Below are 17,242 nucleotides of genomic sequence, written 5' to 3'. Positions count from 1 at the left end.
TGAATATTGATTCATAACGAGAAGAAAGTTTAATTAATTTGTATGTTACTTTAGGGATTTTTGTTTGTTTTGTTTATTTTGCAGGGGTGGAACTTCTATACATTCATTCATTGTAGATATGAAGGTGACTAACAGGGAGTTCTGCTCCGATTACCCATCACATTGACCACCAAAACAAAATCAGGAATTTGTTGGCAAGAATCCATGTCATCCAGTCTTTTGTTGTGATACTCGGCTTATAGACAAAATGACTTAAACGCCATTAACAACCCACTAACAACAAGTATTTTCCATAGCATCGAAATGTACAGATTGTTGTTGAACCATTAATTTGAACTTTAATAATCCCAGAAACCTTCTTTGGACCTGCTTGTTTCCTGGCCTGGCAATTAAATCTCTGTCCACCTTTTGTTTTTATCAGCAGCGTGACCTCCTGATGGACCCGCCTTCATATGAAGAAGCCCGTCTCAACCCTCCTCTTCAGGGCGTACAAACCAACAGGTCCCCTCCTCCCCCAACATACAACGCCTCCTTAGCGTCTCCCCCCACTCCGCCTCCCGCCTATAGAGAAGCAGGTCAGATAAAAAAAACCTCTGCCTTGTCTTGGTAATGGTGCGTCCACCAGCTGTGTGGACCTACTTTGTCCTTTTGTCCTCATAAAGTGACATATAAAGGAGATTTCATATGAAAGTTAAAGAGACGAGAAACGAAACGTGCTTTAAAAAAATGTATTGTACATTCTGAGACAGGTTATAAAAACTCGTGCCTTACCATACTATACACACACGCTGTATTAGTTCCTACATTCCTATTGGAGGTTGAATTGAATTCAACCTGATTTCAATTGAATGGTTGGGTGGGTTCAAATCAGACCTTCCCTGCATGCATCCAAAAGTGTAGAAACGTTGATATGGGATTAATTGTTGTCCGTAAATTGCCTTTAGGTGTGAATGTGTCCATCTCTCTGTATTTCCCTGTAATGGACTGCTGATCTGACCAGGATGAAACCTGCCTTCAATTGTTATATGAGATTAGCTCCCGATAAAGACGTACTGAAGCTGGATGAAGTGAATTGATTCAGATCTCTTTTTTTTCCACTTTTCTTTGGGAAATCAGTACATTTGCCTTTACAGTCACATGACCTTCTCACACCACATGTGAGAAGGTCAAAGAGAAAAAAATGCCAAAAGTTACTTTCCGGCTCACTTTATATGGACTAATTTCAAACGCAGTATAGTTCACATACTCTGCTTTGCTGTGCAGTTACCTTCCCGCAAAACCCTGTCGTCACCCCACCCTCGGTGGCAGCTGTCCAGCCCGTACGTCAACACACAAATGGATCCATCGTCCATCCAATTACTCACGGTAACACATCGGGTTTTTTTTTTTTTTTATCACTTACTAGATCTAAATGCATAGTAATATCAGCAGATTGATAATCCGCCCCCCACCATGTCTTTGTGACACCAGTTGGTGTACGTCAAGCCCGCGTCAACACACATCAGCGGCCGGTGGTCGTGACCCAGCCGATGCCTGTTCCCATCGAGGTGTCGTGTCTGAGAGACTCGTCGGCTCTGATTCGATGCCCGCACTGCCAGCACACCGTCATGACTAAAGTCAAGCTTGTCCCCGGGGACGGTGCCTGGTGCCTGTGTGTCCTCCTTGCACTGATGGGGTGAGTCCAGAGCACGCACGCACACACACACACACACACACACACACACACACACACACACACACACACACACACACACACACACACACACACACACACACACACACACACACTCACAACACCTCATCTGTTGTGTTTTTGTGTGTTTCAGGCTGTTTTGTGGTTTTTGTTTGATTCCACTGATGGCGCGCTCCATGCAGGATGCACATCACTCTTGTCCACGGTGTGGAAACCCTGTACACGTTTACAAGAGATGATCGTCAAAGCACCTCTTTACATATTTTTATACCACAATGTTGAGTAGAGAACAATGATTCCGATATGCAATTCACTGTGACGTAAGACCTCTTTCTGCACCCATGGGTCTAAGGGCATGGACAGAGAGCAGCTTCTGCTGCCGGAGCACTGTTAAAAAAGTAATTCTACTTCAACGATCTGCCGATCTTGGACAAATGTATCCAACTGGAATCAGAATTCACGCTGACAAAATTACCATCCATTCACAACCACTTTAGAAGCCTGCAGGTGAGTAGGAATTTAATCCCGTGCCTTGAGAAACTGAATTTGAATTTGGGTTGGATTGAAGTTGCAGTGGTTTGCACCCTCTCTTAGCAGCAATACCATCCACAGTTCAAGTCTGGAGCTTGGTGGTCTTTCTGCGAGGGAGTCTGAATGTTGTCCCACGGTCCAGATGAATGCTCTCAAGGGTCATTTGTGGATCTGAAATTGGACGTATGGGAATGTTTATAATCATCTCTCTGCAGTTTCCCAGTTTGCCCAGCTTGCACCCAAAGTGGGCTCAAGCAATTTGAAAGACGGATAGTTTGAGATTTACATTTTGAGTTTGGCAATGTCACAATCAGAAATTGACATGATTTAATATGAAATTGCATTTAAAGTTCAAATAAATTTCAGTCAAGTCAATTGCAGATCTTGCAAAATCATTTCAATGTTTGGAATTGAAATTATGTTTTACATTATCGATTGACATTTTTTTTTCCGACTTATATTTTAGCTTTTCCAAATAGACTCCAGTTTCTGATGGCCCAAGATTTATTCCACAAAAATACCAAAAATCATCTGTTTGCTGTGAATAAGGAAATGAGGGGCAAAACAATGTTTGCTCCTTTGATTTGTCTGGAACATAAGAATTTATTATGGTGGATTATGTAATTCCTGTTTTATTGTTTGTTTGTTTGGTTTTTTTAAGAAAACCAACATTTGTAAGTATTTCTGTTAATAAAGAGTTAGTTTTTCCATCCATTGTATTTTCTATCTAAGACCAGTCATATGCAGTATACATTTTTGTTACTTGTTACGTGGCTCTAGTTTGTGTGTAGTTCTGTGATCGAGGAGACTTTCTTCAGATCTGAATATATGAAGAGTTGCTTTGGTAGTTGATGCTGGAGTAAAAAGGTTAAGTATACCGCAATACAGTATGCCATAACGTTCTAACTGAAGTTTTTGCATGGTGAACAACAAACTGCATTCTCCAACATCAGTGTATTACAATATTGTGTCAAAAACTTTAACAGTGTTTCTCCTTCTCGTGATTGTTATTGTTACAGACACTTAAACAGTGATCAAAATTAATCTAATAACAGCTCCTGTCAGGACGTCGTGATGTTTTGATTGCCGTCTCTCTCTCACGCACATTCTGGTTAGGGCGGGGTGTGTGACACATTTACGACCTGATCAGATTCCAACATGTTGCTCCTCCCAGTTTTGACCTGAACAGTCCAGATGAATGAAAGAAAAGGAAAAGCAATGTATGGAAAATATCCAAGACTTCCATCTGGAGGGGATCTGCACTGCTTGTTTTGAATGTGCCTGATTATAATGAATGGCACATTCAACTCCTGCAGAGTTTTATCATTGGAGACAATTTGTGCCTTTGGTTTTTTTAAGTGACATTTGAGTTTTACTCCCTAAATTTCCTCTCAAATATCTTTACTTTTTGGTCAGTCTGAAAACTGCCTTGTAGTTCATTTTACACCATATGAGGACAGCTTGAAATGTGTCAAATCCAACGAGTGTGCAGTTATAAAACATAGATAAGCTTAATGTATTTCACTATAAACCACATCCATTTAAAGTGGATGAAAAAAAATCTCCCAATGTTTGAAGCAGTGGTATGATGAGTGGTCATAGAAGCCTTTACTTTGAATGTATTGGTTTCTCTGTCTTTATTACCTATAATTGTCTGAGGAAAGCTGTGATACATTATGGTCTGTTTTATATCATAGTATTTTAAATTATATAAATAAACTGTTTAACCAGGACTTCTTTGCAATGCTACTGGTTGAGTTGAATCTATGGTGAGAAACAGAATTTAACAAATCAAATCACATTGTGCTGTGTATGTTTCTTATGTGTGTCTTTGTGACTTTTCCTGTCTTATCTTTTGACTGTGATTTGATGTCACTATTGGAAGTGAAACAATCATTAAAACTACAGCGGAAGGGACCGTTTTTTGGCCATCCACGAGTAAACGTGAGATGAATCCTGCTCATATGTCCTATAGGTGAAGAAGTAACGAAGAGTATCGGACTGTTTGACATTTTTTAAACAGATTAGAATCATAAAAATGATCTGCTGACTTTACACACAGTTATCTCCAAATATAAGAAGTTATCAATGTATATATGCTAAACTGCACTAACCAGTGTCCAGACATTGGAGGGGCATCGTTATTTCTGTGTCGTGTTTCACTAATGTACAAACTTCTTGTTGATGTAAAGTTAATGTATATTTTATATGGAAAACAGGGATACGTATATACATACATGAAAGACATGTATCGGTACTGTAAGGACTGTGAAATAAAAACTCCGTCTTTGACAATTTCTTTTGCAAGGTTCTATTCATTCTATTGAATTGAGGGAGAAATAAACATGGGCTTGGTTACATTGATGTTAATAGACACATCTATTTGAAAGCACGCTTCCATTTTGACCTTGTTGAGGTTAATGCCGCGACTAAAAGACCTTTAGATATTAGTGATACACCTGATATGAGCAGCAGCCAATGGCAGCCAGACAGCAGGGCTCAGAGAGAGAAGTTAATCAGCTACAGGCTGCTGGGCCTCGTCGGCAGATAACAAAAGAACACACGCACACACCCACCCACACACACACACGCACACACTCACACACACACACACACACACGCACGCACACACGCACACGCACACGCACACGCACACACACACACGCAGACGGTTGCTTCCTGACTTCCTGTCAAGTTTCTTCTGGTGTTCAGTTTGAGAGCAGACCGTCATGACGAGGCCGTCGCCGCCGCTGCTACTGCTGCTGCTACTGGGTGTGACGGCCTGCCGTCTTGGCACGCTCGTCACTGCTCACACGCAGTCCAGCCAACGGGGAGACCCATCATACCCCAAGAAGGATGGAATCTTACAGCTGGAAAAGGAGACGTTCGAGATGACACTGAGGAAATACAAACAGCTACTCGTGTATTTCTGTAAGTTGCACACAACCTGATGTTAACATTGACCGAATCAAAAATTTACTTTGCAACAGTGGCTGCAAAATCTGCAGATTTTCCCCAAAAAAACAAAAACACTTAATCATTCTGTGTGTGTATCTGTCAGACACTCCTCTGTTTGTGGAGGGCCACCGTGTGTTGGAGGCATTTGAGGGTGCAGCAGCAGAGCTGCAGGGGTCAGAGGTCAAACTGGCAGTGCTCGACATGACAAAGGAGAAGGAGCTGGCCGAAGAGCTCAACGCGACCGATCACCTCACAATCAGACTGTTCCTCTCCGGAGATAAACACAACTCTGTCGTCTGTCCCGGTGAGTGCTGGTGACAATTAATGGTGTGAACTCATGAAACAGCTGAAACACCCAGAAGTGGCTGTTACGTAATGTCGAGCAGCTTGATGATGGATTCTGCTGCATGTGGCCACTTCCTCCATGCATGAACTCACATGAAGTACTGGAGTGATGCGTTTTCCTTTCCATTGTGATGAAGTTCCTCAGAGCTCAGCGTCCATCCCGACCTGGCTGAGAAGGAGGGTGGGATCAGCTGTGGACCTCCTCGCAAACCTCAGTCAAGCAGAGGCCTCTGAGGAGCTGACAGTGCTCGGATTCTTTAAGGTAAATTCATTTTATCTGATGCTGTGTCTCAAACCCCAGCATGCGTGAGTTTTTGGTTGTTGTTGTGTATCTGTGCAGGAGCTGGACCACGAGTACGTGAAGTTGTTCTACTCCGCGGCGCTCGAGCTTCCACACGTGAACTTTGCTGTGACGCAGGATGAAGAAGTCGTCAGCAAATATCATCTCGCACAAGATGCTGTCCTGCTGCTCAAGAAGGTGCGTCACATGCACCACCAGCTCATACAAGCCCACAGGCTTATCGTAATGCAAAGATATGATTTTACATTAAAGAGCAAGAATTTTAAAGCATCAGACAGAAGGCGCGTAAAAGTTAATTCAACTCAAGTAGATTGAAGTAACACTGTTCAGACCATTTGAAGCAACTCAAAGTCCTTCGCAGGAACTTATAAATGTATTAAAATACTACTTTAGAGGAGCATTGAATATTCAAGGAAATATTAAAACAAAAGCAAGACAAGCTAATTCCTGAACGCATCACAGAAATTTACTTTGAAATGCAACTATAGACGATCACAACATTACATCACAGGTTGACTTCCCAAATACGAAAGATAGAAATATGAAGAAATATCTTATTTGATCTCTTAGATGGCAAAAACATAAATACTCTGGTATCGTCACATTTGCATTACATCTAAACTTTTATTTCAATACCACTGAAACTCAGAAAATTCAGATGTTGGTGATCAATTTTGGAATTTGATTGCATTTCTGTACGTTTCTGCATTTTTGTGTGTTTGTGTTTCCGCTGCAGTCCAAACTCATCCAGACCTACAAAATGAGGCCCGACACTTCTGCAGAGGAGCTGATCGTCCTCATCTCTGTTTACAGAATGGACCCAGTCACCGAATATAGCGGACAGGTAACATTTTTCACACATTTATAATTGTGCCAAATATAAATTCATGAAAACAGTGTATTTTGTTGTTTTTGCTTTTTTTGTTCTTGCATTAATTACATGAGCATGTAGGAACATGTATCTACTGAATACAAAAATTGTCTTAGATTGACTGAACTTCCTAAAAAAATAAAAAAATTCAGCGTGTGATTGAAAGTGTTTTATTTCCTCTCTCCTCTGGCAGACGGCCTCTCAGATCTTATCCTCGCCTGTACCGAACCACGCTGTCCTCTTTGTCAACAAAAGTTCTGCCGACTTCAAAGACATTTTCTCTGCTTTTACCGGAGCTGCAGAGGCATTCAGGCTGAAGGTACGCAACACAGGACGTGAGAACCAGTAAACAAATTCTCACGGCGTTTTCCCCCGACTCGGCATCTCGACAGGAACCAGGTCTTCTCGCAGACGTCATCCATCGTGACTGAGCTTACACTTCTTCTTGTCTGATTAATGTTTGTGTCTGTATCCAGATCTTATTCGTGCTGGTTGATGTGACCGAGCCTCGCAATGGCCGTCTCATGGAGTACTTCCTGGTGCGGGACTTCGAGGCTCCTCTCATCCGAATAGTAAATCTCACGAATCACGTGACCTACCACCTGCCATCTGACAACCTCAACGAAGACACCATCAAACGTTTCGCCCAGTCATACCTCGAGGGCAAAGCCAAGGTAACTCAGACTCTTTGTCTCCTGCACGAGAAAAGATTTCGTCCGGTGCAGGTTGTTGGGATGAGTTTAATGCGTTTGGTTGTACAGCCAAAGATGCAGAGTGAGCCGATTCCTGAAGGATGGGAGGAAAAACCCGTGAAGGAGCTGGTGGGAATGACACTGGAGAAAGTGGCCTTTCACCCCAATAAGACTGTTTTTGTCCTGCTCTGTGAGTAACTCTTCATCCCTGCACTCAGCTGAAAGATTCCGTGTCCAAGGAGTTTCAAGAGCTGCTTTTTGGTTTTGGCTCAGTTTCAATTCACAACAGAGATATTTTTGTTGGAAAAACTTACACTGATTATCATGTCAAAAAGGCAAAATAATAATAATAATAATAACAACAACAAAAAAAACCACTGGTTTCAATGAGTTCAGTCTTTGTGGTCCAAAAGCCAATGCAGAAGTTAATGCTGGTTCTAATGGAAAGAAAACTGTGGTCAGGATGTTAATCAACTGCTAGATTCTTATTAGAGCAGATCAAACCTATTATTGCCGTCAATTGCTTCCCGTGCAGAGGCGAAACCATCTTCGTGGCTTCATGATTTGTGTCTATGTGCGTATTTCAGACTTGCCGTACAGCAAAGCGTCCCTGGCTTTGTTCCCGCTGTGGGAAAAACTCGCCGAGACTTTCAAGGAGCGAGAGGACGTGGTTATCGCTCGAATGGACGCCTCAGCCAACGACATCAACATGTCCATGCAAAGAGCTTACCCATCGCTCTGCTTGTTTCCTGCTCTGTATGCGGAAAGGGTATGAAACACTCTGTCTATGGGGTAGAAACACATGCTTGATGTATGCTGTGAGCATTGATACCAACCTATTAGACAATAGTGTGGAAAGTATTTTCAGTCAGAAGGAAATTTACAATTCAGTTAATCTTGAACTGAGTGATTCATGATCTCTTACTGATCTCCAGAGGAAACAGACATTTCACACTGATGACATAATGTCCAGTGTGTTTCTGTGTTGCTGTCAGGTGGTGGTCTACACTGGGAAAAAGAACTTAAACGACCTGGTGAAGTTTGTACATGAAGAGATGGAGGCAGCCAAAGAATACAGAGTGAAGGTACAACAGCTCTCTCGATGGCATCAATCCGTATGTGTGTGTTTTTATTTCAGCCTCTGTTAAAAATAGACTAATTGTGGGTTGTTGTTTTTTTTTTTTATGTTTCCAGGAGGATGAGGACAGGAGGAAGTACGTTGAGGCCTCAAAAGCTGAGGAGGCAAAACAAGCAAACCAATCCTCAGAAACCAGAGACGAGCTTTAATTCAAGTCTGTGTGTGTGTGTGTGTGTGTGTGTGTGTGTGTGTGTGTGTGTGTGTGTGTGTGTGTGTGTGTGTGTGTGTGTGTGTGTGTGTGTGTGTGTGTGTGTGTGTGTGTGTGTGTGTGTGGTTTTACTCGCTGTCATTTACTCTCTGTCCAATTCAATCAAATAAATCTTATAAAGCTGACGTCTGCAAATCTTCCATGGTGAGGAAAGACTGTTACAGGAAACAGCAATACGGTGACGTTCCAAAGGTTCCAGCACTTTGCCATCCATCTTTTATAGCATTCACAATATAATTTTCTGCATGACTGAGTAAGAACTGGAGGTCTAATTCAAGACAATATCTTTAGAACGAATGACATTTTAAATAGAATACGGGGAAATTTGGATTAGGTGCCACCTGACATTGCCGTACAGCCCCAATACTAAGACTCACATACAGTACTTCTCCAGGTCGCAGCTGTCTGGATTGAAGGAGTCTTTATAGCAGAAAATCCGTAAATGAATGATGACAAACATCTAAATTTGTTTTCTGGATGGATTAGTCAAAAACTGAAACTGTTTGGCCCTGAAGACGGTCCCCAACAGACTGAAAATTGAGGGGAGAATTAATGGTCTTTGAAAAACAGTCAGACAGATTTGCAAATTCCACATAGTCCCATCAAGAAAACACAACGTATCTGCAGTATGGAATCACTTAATACACACCCAGGCTCATAACAATTAAAACAAACTCACAACAGTTGTCATTTGTGGGAAACATTAGTACAAAGTTCTCATTAGTACAAAGCCAGTGTGAGAAAAAAGAGACTGAAGCTTGAACATCAGCACTGAGTAGTTTTTGACACTGAACAGACATTAAACACATGAAAACATTGATTGTAAGAAAATATTTATTTAGGTTTTGAAAATTTGGAGTAATCATTGTCAGAGTTGGCATGGATAATAGAAAATAAAATTAATCTCTGGCTGATTCACAGAAGAACTGGAGCACAGTGTACTTGTACTCCTCCAGTCAGAGCAGCCAAAAAATCTAGCCCAGATTAATTGTCACTATTACATTATTTTGTTTTCTCTCCCCTTCCCTTCTGGTTTTTTTTTTTTTTGAGGACCATCTACGTATACGTGTATAGATGCACATATAGATTATGTTTATACCTCATACTATTTTGGTGAGTCAATAGAAGAACATAGATATAGATATAGATATAGATATAGATATAGATATAGATATAGATATTAAATTCGTATCAATCATATTGTTATTTTTCTTTAACCCCCATCCTTTTTCATAAAATCAAATTTTATAAAGAAAAAAAATCATGTCATGATTTTCACAAATGGTAGAACTAACTACAATCAACATGCTGTAAAAAGATCACATCTGTGTGTAGATAATTGTTTCTGGTCTGTGAGCCTTTTGTTTTGTAAATAATGAAAATTAAAATAAACACTTCAAAATAATGATACAATTAAAGCAAACAGTCACAAATTAAAAACTGTTTTGATATTTTGTTTATTTGTGGACTTTTTACTTTGGCTTAATATATAATTAAATAATGAAACAATAAATGAACGTCGTCGTCTGGGACGACTTTAAACCAACATGGTGAGGATTTTAGAGGATTGCTCTTTATTGGGCGAAGGACATAAACACGAAACCTGGTGTTTCTGTACATTAACTTACATTTTTAATATAAAGTTATAATAAACGAATTATAATGGAAAATAATAAATCTGCTGGTTTGATTATTTTTGTTCTTAATAAACAGCGTCTTTTTGTGTGAATGGATCAATACTGAAATGTTGCAATTGAAGTGGAAAACTTGTAAATCAGTGCTGATCACGAAGGAAAGACCGCTGATGTGTTGGATGAGTTTCTGTCGGGGTTATTATTTGTTCGGGTGACGCGCCGTGACTTCACTGCTGGAGGAGGAGGAGGAGGAGGAGGAGGAGGAGGAGGACCGACCAGCAGCCGCCGCCGCCGCCGCCGCGCGCTGCTCCACCGACACGTAGCGTTTCTCTCCGCGGGCGCCAGGCAGCACTAACCCCGGCAGGGAATGGAGTCAGCGGCCGCGTACGGCGCCGCCAAGGCCGGGAGGGTCGCCTTCGATCCGGTCGCCTTCTTCACGCATCCCCGCACCGTCCTCAGACTGATGTCGTGGGTAAGAATCCTCCAACGTGTGCGTCTCCATCAATGGAGGGGCCTGCCTGCTCCCCCCCCCCCCCTCCCTCTGTCTCTCTGTCTCTCTCTGTCTTATCTTCCTTTCACATCGCCTGTCTCTTTCGCCCCCCATCACCATGTGTCATCGCTCCTCGTGTTTTTATTAGTCAGGATGTATTCCCAGTGAACTCGGTGAGGTGCCGCCCTGCTCCCCTCGATCCGCTCACCGGTGATGCAGCTTCTGTTGCACATCTGTTCCCCTGGAGCCTCTTTGTGTCTACACGCAGCTCTGGCTTCCACCGCCTTTGCAGCCTGGGTGTAGCACCTCCACCCTGCACCCTCTGACTCACCACACACAAGGCATGCAAAGTGCACTCAAGAAACCGGGGCCCGTTTTGACGAAAGATATTAAAACATTGCAAATATTGATTACATGTTGATCTTTGAACATTTTACATTGGTATAAATGAAGGCATTACGCAGTGTGATTTCAGCTAATTACAAACAATTGGGCTGTTGTTGAAATTTAAAAGTTATGGATTGTTTCAGTTAGATTTTTTATTTATTTTTTGCTGTATGACAGAGAACCAGTAACTTCACACATGGGACGGTATCAGGAAAACACACACACACACACACACACACACACACACACACACACACACACACACACACACACACACACACACACACACACACACACACACACAAAATGTAAAGATAAATAGTAATAAATAGTCAACAGGGCACAATTTGTTCTATGTATACCCACGTTTACTAGATTTTTTTTTTTTTTTTTTTTACAATCAAATCCAATTTAAATGAATTCACCAACCAGCCAAACACTTAAGAGAGTCTATGGCAGACAATATAATTTAACATTTTATTCACACGTTTTCATTGTTTTGTCAGTTTATTGGTCAAGATGTCGAGTTTCCCCTCTAACATCTACTAATTTGGGGTAAACCAAATATTTGTGATCTTCAAATACAATTTATAAAAGGATATTTATTGGGCAGTGGCACTGATATAAGTCTCTCTCCAAAACATGACTATGGTTTTCACTGTCAACAACCTTCCCACCCTGTGTTTTGATCCTTACTGTTGTTCCTGTCATACAGCCGGGGCCGGAGTGTCAACAAATGGGTAATTATTGTTATCTTCTGTGAGGAAAACATTACGAGGAAGTGAACTTATTTAATTCTGACCTTTTAATAAATAATCGTTCTCAGTCTCTGGACACTTTTACCACGCCTTCACTCCTCCTCGCCAGGGACACAGTCGGCGGCCTGTGACCTGAAGTTGGATAAAAGTGTTTTGGAAGATGAATGGATTTCGGCTTTATCTGACTCGGTGACGGATGAACTTTAGCAGAAGCCTGATTTGAGTTGTCAGTGAAAATAACCCTTTAAAAGTGCTACACGGCTATTGTAGAAGCATGTCTTTGTACCTCGCCTCGACTCTCTCCTCCACATACCCTTCAACATAAGCTGTGTGTGTGTGTGCGTGTGTGTGTGTGTGAGTGTGTGAGTGTGTGTGTGTGTGTGTGTGTGTGTGTGTGTGTGTGTGTGTGTGTGTGTGTGTGTGTGTGTGTGTGTGTGTGTGTGTGTGTGTGTGTGTGTGTCAGCGCTGCCGAGTTTGAGGAATGAAAAGCATTCGTACCAGCCGTGTGAGTTCATTCTCTCCTGCCTGTCAGATAATAAAGCGGCCCACGTGTCTCTCTCTCTCTCGCTCTCTCTCTCTCTCTCTCTCTCTCTCTCTCTCCCCCCTCGCAGGTTTTCTCCATCGTGGTGTTCAGCTGCATCGTTAACGAGGGCTACATCAACATCGGCAGCGAGCGCCTGCTCTGCATCTTCAACAACAACGCGGACGCCTGTAACTACGGCATTACTGTGGGCGTCGCCTGCTTCCTCGGGAGCATCTGCTTTCTCATCCTGGACATTTACTTTCCCACCATGAGCAACGTCAGGGACAGAAGACGTGCCGTCCTGGTGGACCTCATCTTCTCTGGTACGCAAATATCCTCGCTGCCGTCAAAGTGAGGATAAACAGGGCTTGACAAGACGTGAGCGGCTAATTGAAGAGGTTCCAGCGACATTTTTTTGGATTCAATTTTATTTAAGATAAAAATAGAACAATTGAAGGACAGTTTTCTTGAGAAAAACTGTACTATTTCACTTGAGTGGCAAAAGAAAAAGTTTTAGCAGGAAGAAAACTGCAGAATTAGATTCAGAGGTAGAGAGTTTCAGCTGCTGTTGGGGGTTTGAGAATAGAAAAAAAATACATATGTAGGATAGAGACCAACGAGCAACAAACAGATAGTCAAAGGAAGGCAAGCTGAGTCAAAAGAGAGGGAGAGTGAGGACAGGCGACAGGAGAAAGACAAAATGTTCGTGACATGCAATGGTGAAATATGAGAGGAAAGGATGCTCAATGCAGTAAAGGTCTCCCTGCAGTCTAAACCTATAGCAGCTTCACTAGAAAAGGGTGACCTGAACCAGCTGACCTGACAAGCAGATCAATGTCATCTTATTAATATCTATAAATCAATTTGCATTTAGGAGAAAGCTAAAGATCACAAACTACCACATGATGGTGATGCCTTTATCCAGAGGTAGATATTGCATCTAATGTAAGATTAAACTGGAAATCACAATGGTGGAGGTTTGGAATCCAGCCTCACAACACAAATTTCACCCATGATTGAGTCCAAACTCAGGCCCTTTCAGTGTAAAGGTTGCATGTTCTCCCCGAAAGCTCTGTTTCCCTCCTCCAGGTGTTTCCAGTTTCCTGTGGTTTGTGGGTTTCTGTTTTCTGGCCAATCAATGGCAAGCGACCTCCCCAGATGAGCTGCCACTGGCCCAAGGCTCTGACGCCGCCAGAGCCACCATCGCTTTCTGCTTCTTCTCCATCCTCAGCTGGGTCTGTACCTCGTACCTGCTTTATTGATATTGTCACCCGTCTTGTACGTGTCTGTGAGTCTCGTCATCAGCCTCGTCATCACCAGCTGTTTGCTCATGTGTCCGTGTGTTTTAGGGCTATCAGTGTCTGCTGTCCTCGAACACATTTAGGAACATTTCTTTCATGGAAGTCAAGCAGAGTCTGCTGCCCCGGACGCCTCCCACACTCTCTTTAGTCTAACACGGCGTTACTCACCGCTCCAGCGGAGCTGCTGCACTCGGCTGCCTCCGTCTGTCAATCTGTCTTTAACCACCCGTGTGTGTGTGTGTGTGTGTGTGTGTGTGTTTGTGTTTTGTGTTTGTGAACAACAAAAGCTTTCCTGGTTAAATTATTGAACTGAGATTCCACAAAACCTTTCCAGCGGTGGTCATCCGATGAATTCTCCACTGAAGGCTCAGTGGAGCTTGTTAAAACTATCACATCACCAAACCTCCAGCAGCCATTCATCTCACCGCCAGCCCACTGTGGAGAGGTTAAGCTGTAATTGTGTCAAGGATATACAGTTTGTTGTAAAAGATCGTTTTTCTTTCGATAGTCCAGCAGAGAATAATACCGTTGTTCCTCCGTGTGAGATTTATAGCATGTGACAGGAACCCCACTCGACGGTTTAAAGGGTTTTTCACACGTTTTCTTCTGCCGTCAGCTGTTCTTTGCAGAGCTCCACTGAACAGCTTATTAACTTTATCTATTGTGGCCCTGCTCTGAGAAATACTTTCAAGATTTTCTAAACTTTGAGAACGCTCCAACCTTTATTTCTCTGCTCGGAATACATGACACTTTCGTGTAAAACAACGTGTCGATGGCGGCTGAGGATTTGGTGGTGGATTCAGAGCTTTAGATAGTTCTCATGGCTGCATTCATTCCGCTCATTGTTTGTCGCGATCTCCTCTTTCACAAGTGCAATGCGGTGCTGGATGGTGCTGCATTGTGTGAAACAGACTCACCGTTCTCACCCAGGAAGCATCTGTTATTAAAATTAAACTTGCTGCGGCCCTCACAAGGTTTCCACGGTGAGATGTGTGTGAGTGACAGGCAGCCTCATAGCACAGTAATTAAAATCAATGCAACATATGCTGTGCCGCATCAGAGTTGATGGAGCAGATAGTTTGATCACTGGTGAAAAGCAGAGTAAAATACTGTTCAAAAACCTGGTTTACATTTTTTGTAGGACAAAAGTTTGTTGGGATTGTTCAAGTTTCACACGAGGTCTCCCAACAAAGAGACCTATTAGTCTTGTGTATTGCTGACTGTGGCAGAAACGCTGAGCCATTGCTCTACCTTGCAATTATTGATAAAAGGTGCAGAGGTAGAGACACTATTTGGTTCAGGACAGATGTAGTATAGGAAATAGAAAGAAGTCTTGTGACCACCGGCTCCGTTTGCTTTTGCTTTTAGTTACTTTGCTCTCCAGAAACTAATCTGAGATGTCGCACCGACTCAACTCAACTTATTCATTCAATAAAAGCATAAAAATGCAACATCTGAGATGTATCGGCAATGGGAAAGGGGAAAAAAAAAAAAAGGTCTTTAAGTGATGGACAATTCCACCAGTTAAAATAAGACATAATGGGTGGTACTCATTACAACGCGGCAGAGGCTCAAACACAAACATGAAGGGAAAAAGGGGGAAAAGTAATTTTGTGTTATAATCTAAGAAGCAAAGGAAAGAAAAGTCATCATGTAGGAATGAGTGAAACACTAACCATATGCAGTAAGTAAGACTGTGCTCCCTCTTCCTTGTTGATAACGCAGAAACAAGGTCAGACGAGTGTCGGTAAAGAAGATAAAGCTGACATGGCGCTATTATTTGCTGTGCTGTTATGTTATATAACTGAATAGCTTATTTTCTGTCTAAAATCCCAATTCGGATGGCTTAATGCTGCATATGCTGGGACTACAATGAAAAAGGAAACATTATACTTTATATTCTATTTAGCAAAGGTGCCACAAATCATCCTGAATGTGTGTCATATAGCTTTACAGTTGAGCCCCTTTTATGTATTGAATGATTTTGGAGGAATTCATAAGCAAATCAGGTCTTTTGCTTGAGCTTTCTATCCTGTCACCTTTGTTGCGATTATGCTGTGGACCCAAAGAGGTCACCGTGTCTCTTCACGCAGTGCCGGTGTACTTCTGAACCCGACCAAACTAAATTATGTGAGTCATAAAAATTATTTTTCGGAGCTTAACCCAGCGCTGGAATATTTTGACCTCTGCTGCTTTTGGCTCTGATTAGCCTCTTCAAGTCTTTCTAATGTGAGTCTTCAGATAAAAGTAGAATGTTAAATCTCTCCTGGCCTAAACTCGCTGCTTCTCCTGGCGTCCTGCCACTCTGAAGATTGGTGTAATCATGTGTCGTAGTGTGTGATTAATATCCTTTTTTAATGTGTGTGTGTGCGTGCGTGTGTGTGTGTGTGTGTGTGTGTTTTACTAACAGGCTGTGTTAACACTGAGTGCACTCCGTCGCTTCCTGACTGGGAGCAACACAAACTTGTTCACCTGGCAGCACCTGGAACCGGCCGCCTGCAACGCCAGAGCAACGCCGTACCCCATCGCCAACGGTGCCACTATCGTGACAACCAATCCCTACCAAGCCCCGCCTTTCACTGAAACCCTGGACCCCCAGAAACTCACACAGCAGAGACCCATGGCTCCGGCTTTCTAGAGACAGTCACAAACAGATGAAGAGGAAACTATAAAGACAGAATGAGGAGACGTGAGTTGAACAACGCTGCACACGACTCGCGCATGGACAACTACCTGCTTCACTGTTTGATGGTTTTTCATCCTCACCTGGGATTGGCAGGAATTCTTTGGGTCACTTGATGTTTGATCAGTTCTCACCATGGCAACTGCTGGCTGAGCTTAGTTAGTTGTAACTCTCTGTGTCAATGACACTGTCTTCTAATCATACATACACAGACACATATGCACACACACATACACACACACACTTGTGCTGTGGTCACTTACACCTGGTACAGTCCCGCCTGAAAACACATGTACATACACCTGGAAGTACACACGCTCACACCTCGACTGCATGTTCATATGGTGCAGAATAACATAGATATAGATCAGTGATAATGCTCCATCTGCCTTATGAGGGGCTGTAAAAGCTATACTCGAGTAAATGTGGGGAAACGGTGAAGATTCGTTAGTCGGTCTGACCGATTGCAGTCTGCCTCCCTCGGACATGTGGCCTCTCATTGGCTGTAACGCAGGCAGACCGTCAGCTGGACCAACTGATCGTCAGTATCAGAGGGGGCAGAAAAAATGCAACATTTTCTTGGCAGGGGAACAAAGGCAGTGCTGCTTAATGCATTCTGGATGCTATATTGTTTCAGTGTGAAATATTTATGTGGTTGAATATTTTATTGTGATATACTGGAGTGGTGTGATGACAACTGAAAATAAAATCTAACCACCACCACTAAAG

At 42.5% G+C, this 17,242-nt stretch overlaps 3 protein-coding genes across 3 annotated transcripts; all 3 read left to right on the top strand.

The window, feature by feature from the left end:
• Positions 1–436: 436 nt before the first annotated feature.
• Positions 437–2,932, top strand: LOC308146133 (uncharacterized protein; the record flags this gene model as incomplete). The annotated part of the gene is made up of 4 exons (XM_080517801.1): positions 437–575; positions 1,264–1,365; positions 1,471–1,675; positions 1,827–2,932. The coding sequence occupies 4 exons, from the start codon at positions 437–439 to the stop codon at positions 1,930–1,932; spliced, it is 552 nt and encodes a 183-aa protein (XP_080373927.1). The 3' UTR covers positions 1,933–2,932.
• Positions 2,933–4,953: 2,021 nt separating this feature from the next.
• On the top strand, positions 4,954–8,678 carry LOC308144463 (protein disulfide-isomerase; the record flags this gene model as incomplete). The annotated part of the gene is made up of 11 exons (XM_080515583.1): positions 4,954–5,155; positions 5,286–5,486; positions 5,665–5,789; positions 5,868–6,005; positions 6,565–6,672; positions 6,893–7,018; positions 7,176–7,373; positions 7,461–7,581; positions 7,979–8,160; positions 8,387–8,476; positions 8,586–8,678. The coding sequence occupies 11 exons, from the start codon at positions 4,954–4,956 to the stop codon at positions 8,676–8,678; spliced, it is 1,584 nt and encodes a 527-aa protein (XP_080371709.1).
• A 2,060-nt stretch (positions 8,679–10,738) lies between these two features.
• Positions 10,739–16,468, top strand: LOC308148719 (synaptogyrin-3-like; the record flags this gene model as incomplete). Its single annotated transcript, XM_080520318.1, has 4 exons — positions 10,739–10,843; positions 12,618–12,852; positions 13,619–13,764; positions 16,241–16,468. 4 exons carry the CDS (start codon positions 10,739–10,741, stop codon positions 16,466–16,468), a joined length of 714 nt encoding a protein of 237 aa, XP_080376444.1.
• Between the last annotated feature and the right edge of the window lie 774 nt (positions 16,469–17,242).

Source organism: Blennius ocellaris (genome assembly GCF_963422515.1).
Source record: "Blennius ocellaris genome assembly, chromosome: 3".
In the NCBI taxonomy this organism is placed as follows: domain Eukaryota; kingdom Metazoa; phylum Chordata; class Actinopteri; order Blenniiformes; family Blenniidae; genus Blennius; species Blennius ocellaris.
Note: the sequence above shows the minus strand (reverse complement) of the source record. Positions and strands in the feature narration are given on the sequence as shown.